General features: G+C 36.0%; 1 protein-coding gene across 1 annotated transcript; it reads right to left on the minus strand.

Annotated features, from left to right (window-relative positions):
- Nucleotides 1-3,200: 3,200 nt before the first annotated feature.
- Nucleotides 3,201-5,070, minus strand: LOC111642717 (the record flags this gene model as incomplete). The annotated part of the gene is made up of 2 exons (XM_023389096.1): nucleotides 3,201-3,228; nucleotides 3,290-5,070. Coding segments are annotated over 2 exons (1,809 nt in total), but the record flags the coding sequence as incomplete, so codon positions are not given.
- Nucleotides 5,071-6,000: the final 930 nt, after the last annotated feature.

The following is a 6,000-nucleotide window of genomic DNA, read 5'->3' on the forward strand; positions in this document are numbered from 1 at the left end:
ACGGTTGAAACACCTAAACACTTACAATATATATTGGATCAGTGTAATAAAATTATTAACTTAGCTGAAGAAGCTATATCAGGTATTGAACTTCCAAAACTTATAGGAAAGAAAGTTGATTCATTATTCAATAAAGATGATTTAGAGAGGATTATGAATCCACAAATCAAATTAAATACGCAAAAGCAGATTATAGAGCAATTGGATAAAATATATAATACTATGTTCAACTTAGATACAGCTGCAACAATAATCAACAACCAAAAGGCTGTTATAGAGAAATTACAAGTGGTTGAGGATAATATTGCCAATCCAGCTTTGACTGAATATAACAGGGATATACAAAACACAGTTTTAGAAAAATTAAATAAAATTGAAGATAGAGCGACGCAGAATAACTCTCCAGTATTATCATACAGTCATATTGTTAAATATGGCAAACTGTAAAATTAAAACAAGGAAATCAAAAAGAGGTAATACTGGTATATAATAAGGACATAAATAACACAAATAGTGATGTAGTGAGGAAAGTTATGCATATTAAATTACAACCATCACAAATGCAAATAGGTATCGAAAAAATGAGGAAAATTAGAGAAGGTATTGCTGTGGAAGTTAATACAAAAAGAGATGCGGCAGTACTTGAAAAAGCTATTCAAGATGAAGTTCCTGAATTAGTAACACGACATCCTAAGAAAAGATGGCCGCGGTGGAATTTAGAACTTACCAAACATAAGAACATGTATTATGAATATTAAAGTATAATGAGCTTAGTTCCCTGCTGTGCCTAGCGGTGCGGGGAGTACTGATTCCTGTATAGGGAAATGATGACCCCCCAAATGAAAAAAAAAAAAAATGAAATGTCCCTATCTACTGGGGCCGAGACCCTAAGCGTTTATTGTGAGTATTTTCTTTGAGTTTTTCGTTGCTATTCGAGTTGTTTAGTGTGAATCNAAACTATCAAGAACAAGAATTTATTGAACAGTTTAGGATAAAATTTACACTAAGTAATAGAAATGCTTTGTATAAAAACTGGGTAATCCAGGTATCGCCTAATTTAAGACGATTACTGTTGGACATAGATAAAATAAATATAGACTGGTTGCGTTGTAGGATTGGAGACTTCTGTCCAATCCTACAATGTTACAAATGTTGCGGATATAATCACTCAGCAAGAGACTGTCCGCAATCTCAACGTATCTGCAGCCATTGAGTCATTCTTATAACGAATGTCCCAATTATGAAGAACCTATATGTTGTAATTGTGAGCGAGAAGGGTTACAAGACGTTTCACATAACACTAGAGATGGAAAATGCCCCCTACATCAGAGAATTAAGACGTATATAGAATCAAGAACTGACTATGGCTATGAACAATAATAATAAGGTTAATATCCTGCAAATAAATATTGGCAGAAGTGTTTCTGCCACATCATTAGTTAGTAAAAGTCTTAATGATTATGATATTATATTAATACAGGAGCCATATTGTATAAATAATTTACCAGCGTGTCTACCAACATGTACTCCTGTTTTAAAGGTACTAACCATTACCCTTGGTCTATTACCCTTGTTATGAATACTAATTTATCTGTTATGTTACATACGGATTTCAGTGATCGGTATATTGTGGTGGTGGAACTAATGGTTTATAATAAGAGGATAATTTTGATAAATATCTATATACCTGGGGGAAAATTCTGAGGAATTTATTAATAAGCTACAGTGGATTTTAAATGCTTTTGCAGGTTCTTGTATAATTTTGGCTGGTGACTTCAACGCGCATTCCCCAACTTGGGGAGGGGAGGTTTTTGATGAAAGAGGAGGTTTGCTAGAGGAGTTTTTTGGGCGTAATGACTTTAATATTCTAAACAACCTTTCTCTCCACCAACTTTCACCTCACACAGAGGTGAAAATTGGATAGACATTACTGTCTGTAATAACAGTTTATACCCTAGTATTAGTAATTGGAGAGTTAACGAGGAGGATAGTCTAACAGAACATGCTTCTATTTCTTTTGAGATATAAAGTGATTCTAATAACAACAACCAAAGATATAATGAACGCTCAAAGTATATTGTCAAACGTGCAGACTAATTTGCAATTAAAGAATATCTGAACGAAAACTGGATTGTTGATTATTCTGAAGATTATGATAAAGTCGTCCAACAATTAAACTATAATATAGAACTTATAATGCAGGCATGCAAAAAATTTATTCCAAAAGGTACGAACGTAAGGAAAAGTGTTCCGTTTTGGACATCAGAACTAGAGGAACTTCGTAAGAAGACAAGAAAACTTAGAAGACAATTTCAAAGATGCAAGAATGAACAAATACGTGAGGTTTGAAAAAATGTGTACCTTCATAGTCAAAAACAGTATAAAGAATTAATTAAAACTGAAAAAACTCGTAGTTGGAGGAATTTCTGTTCTGAAACATAAAAAAACCCATGGGGATATTTGACAAAGTTGTGTAATAACAAGATTCGTAAGACTACAATTATGACCACTTCCTTAAATAATCAAGCTGTACCTATGACATTAATACAGGAATTATCGTCCCAATTGGATAAGTTCTGTCCTGAGGATGATCAAAACATGGATACAGAGCTCCAGAATTGTATTAGAACAACAACTGACAACACTTATGATACGGAAAATATGCCTCCTTTCAAAAGTCAGGAAATCGGACTGGCATTTGACAGCCTTAAAATTGGTAAAGTTCCAGGTATGGATGAAATAACACCAGAAATAGCCCGGAACATATGGTTCCTCTTTCCGAATTATTTAGTTAAATTATACAATATCTGTCTACAACACTCCGTTTTTCCTAAAGCCTGGAAAGTGGCTAAAATCATTCCGGTACCAAAACCTGGATCTCCAAATAACAAAAGACCTATCTCCCTCTTATCTGTATTTGGAAAAATACTAGAAAAGGTTATACACACTAGACTTACTTGGTTTGTTGAACAAAAGTTTAAACTAAGTAAAAGACAGTTTTTTTTTCCGACCTCAAAAATCCGCAAAGGATGCTATTGAGTTAGTTAGTTAGTTGGTTTTGGTTTTTTGGCACAAGAGCCATATAGGCTAAGCTGCGCCATAACAAATGGTAAATAATTATAATCACCACAAATAACAAACATATGACAAAAACAAATAAATAAATAAACAACTACAACAAAAAAACAAATATATACATATTAATAACAAACAAGAACGAACAAAAAGCTAAAAGATAAATAAATAGATAATTAAATAGGTAAATAAATATATAAATAATTGAATTTCTTTACACAAATTATTGACTTTTAAAAAGTCTAATATATCATAAAAATTGGGCCTCTGACCCAGAATCTGTTTAAAATTTGCATTTCCAAAATGCTGCCTACGCCTGGTCTCAAAAACAGAGCAATCGAGCAGTATGTGTTTTACAGTAAGAGGACAGTTGCAATACTGGCATACTGGCTGCTCGTCACCCTTCAAAAGGTATTGATGAGTCAACCGAGTATGTCCAATTCTCAAACGAGTAATAATAACTTCAGATCTCCTGTTATAAAATTTCTTGTGTGTCCAATTTTCTATCGTAGGTTTGATCTCATGCAGTTTATTGTGGACTTGTGCGTTCCACATATTTTGCCATCTCTCTGCTAGTCGTTTTTTAATGACTAGCTTGAAATCACCTCCTTCAATACGCATTGTGTGCTGTGGAGGACTAGCTGATTTTGCAGCTGCATCTGCTTCTTCATTTCCTCTTATACCAACATGGCCTGGGACCCAACAAAATTTTATAGAGAAATTCCTTGCAAGAAGATGGCTAAACAATTTACGAATTTTAATCACTATAGAGTGAGAACTAGGTTCACACGAGATCAAAGCCTGAAGTGCACTAACTGAGTCAGTGTAAATAACACAGCGACAATGACCTTTTCTGATTACATAGTTTAAGGCTAAGTGGATAGCATGCAGCTCTGCAGTAAAAATAGATGAATTCGATGAAATTTGCTCTGCCACAATTTCATCCTGGCAGACAAAGGCTGAGCCAACATAATCATCCGATTTAGAACCGTCAGTGTAAATGGGAATTAAATACCTATCATTGTGTTGGATTTCTGCAAAGTGCTGTTTATAGACATAGTCTGGAGTTGATTCCTTAGGAAACTGCTTTAAGCTAAAGTCAACATTTATCACAGGAGTAGACCAGGGTGGCGTACTATCAATCTCGGCCTGTGAAACGTTGCTTATGTTCAGGTCGATCGTGCTGCTTACATTCTCCATTCTTATGACGAACGTAGGGACACTGCTTGGGCGAGCTTCAAATAACCTTTTCAGCTGAGTATCTGATACTGTACAATCAACTGAAGGTTTAGTATAAGATTTCTGTTTTAGATAATAAAAAAGAGACAACTGTTCTCTCCTGAGTGACAGTGGAGGCTCATAAGCATCCACGTACAAACTTTGGACGGGGGAAGTTCGGAATGCACCAGTGCACAAACGCAAAGCTTGATGATGGATTGGATCCAGCATCCGAAGAGTAGATTCTCGCGCAGAGCCATAAACAATGCACCCATAGTCCAGCTTAGAGCGAACAAGGGCCCTATAAATCCTGAGCATAGAAACTTTGTCTGCTCCCCAGGATGAGCAGCTTAATACCTTTATAAGGTTAAGAGATTTTAAACATCTACTCTTCAGATTGCGCAAGTGTGGCAAAAATGTCAGTTTTTGGTCAAAACAAACACCCAAAAACTTAGCCTCATTCACAATTGGAATTTTAACCCCATTTAAATATATTTCAGGATCCAGGTGCAAACCACGCCTTCGGCAGAAGTGGATGCACGAGGTCTTCTCTATGTTGAAACTAAAACCATTAATCTTGGACCAATTGTCTATTCGATTTAGGGAGGTTTGCAGTTGTCTCTCAATGAAACTCATGTTGCTAGACTGGCAGGAGATCTGAAAGTCATCCACATACAAAGAGTGTTTCACACTGAAAGGAAGACACTTAGCTATGCTACTAATTTTAATTAGGAACAGAGTCACACTCAAAATACATCCTTGAGGAACACCTTCTTCTTAGACAAAAGACCTACATAGTGTGTTGCCCATTTTAACTTGAAATCTTCGATTTTGCAAAAAGTTTTTTATAAAAATTGGCAAATTACCCCGCAATCCAAATTCATGTAAATCACGAAGTATTCCGTAACGCCAGCANACGTTATGTTGCCCCTCAACTACCAGGATCCCCCTTTCCGGCATACGGGACACCACGCACGGCAAACACGTGGGTGGGCGTTCAGATCCCGGGGATGGTAAAGAGGAGTTTCTAAACCATCTCTGGGAGGTCCCCTCACCACGGACAGGAACCCACATCGAGGGGGATGCTATTGAGGTTATGGTGAACACAGTAAAACACCTATTGGATGAACATAAATATGTACTAGGGGTCAGCCTAGATATCTCAAAAGCGTTTGACAGTGCCTGGTGGCCCCTAGTACAATTGCAACTCCGTAAGATCAGGTGTCCAAACAACATCTATAGACTGTTGCAAAATTATTTCAAGGACCGTACAGCTATTTTAAAATATGGACAACACCAGGTCACAAAAAACATTACCAAAGGATGTCCACAAGGGTCAGTATGTGGCCCATTACTTTGGAATATAATGTTTGACACATTTTTAACGGAAGACTTTGGGCATTCCGGATGTATAGCATATGCAGATGATGTGATTTTATTAATTGGAAGCCGATCTAGACTTGATTTAGAGAATAAATGCAATGATATACTTGACAAAGTAAATGATTGGGGAAGCGATAACAAGCTTCAATTTCATCCCTTAAAAACCCAAGCTATAGTTTTTAATAAACCGGGAAATCCGAATCTTTACTTACGACCTCCAAACATCAAGATGAACGATACTACTATAAAGATTAGTAAAACATTAAAATATCTTGGGATTATTGTGGATTTTCGGTTAAGTTGGGACCAACATATCGAATATAT

This window comes from Centruroides sculpturatus, unplaced genomic scaffold (genome assembly GCF_000671375.1).
Source record: "Centruroides sculpturatus isolate CEXI.00-Female unplaced genomic scaffold, Cexi_2.0 scaffold1760, whole genome shotgun sequence".
NCBI classification, from domain to species: domain Eukaryota; kingdom Metazoa; phylum Arthropoda; class Arachnida; order Scorpiones; family Buthidae; genus Centruroides; species Centruroides sculpturatus.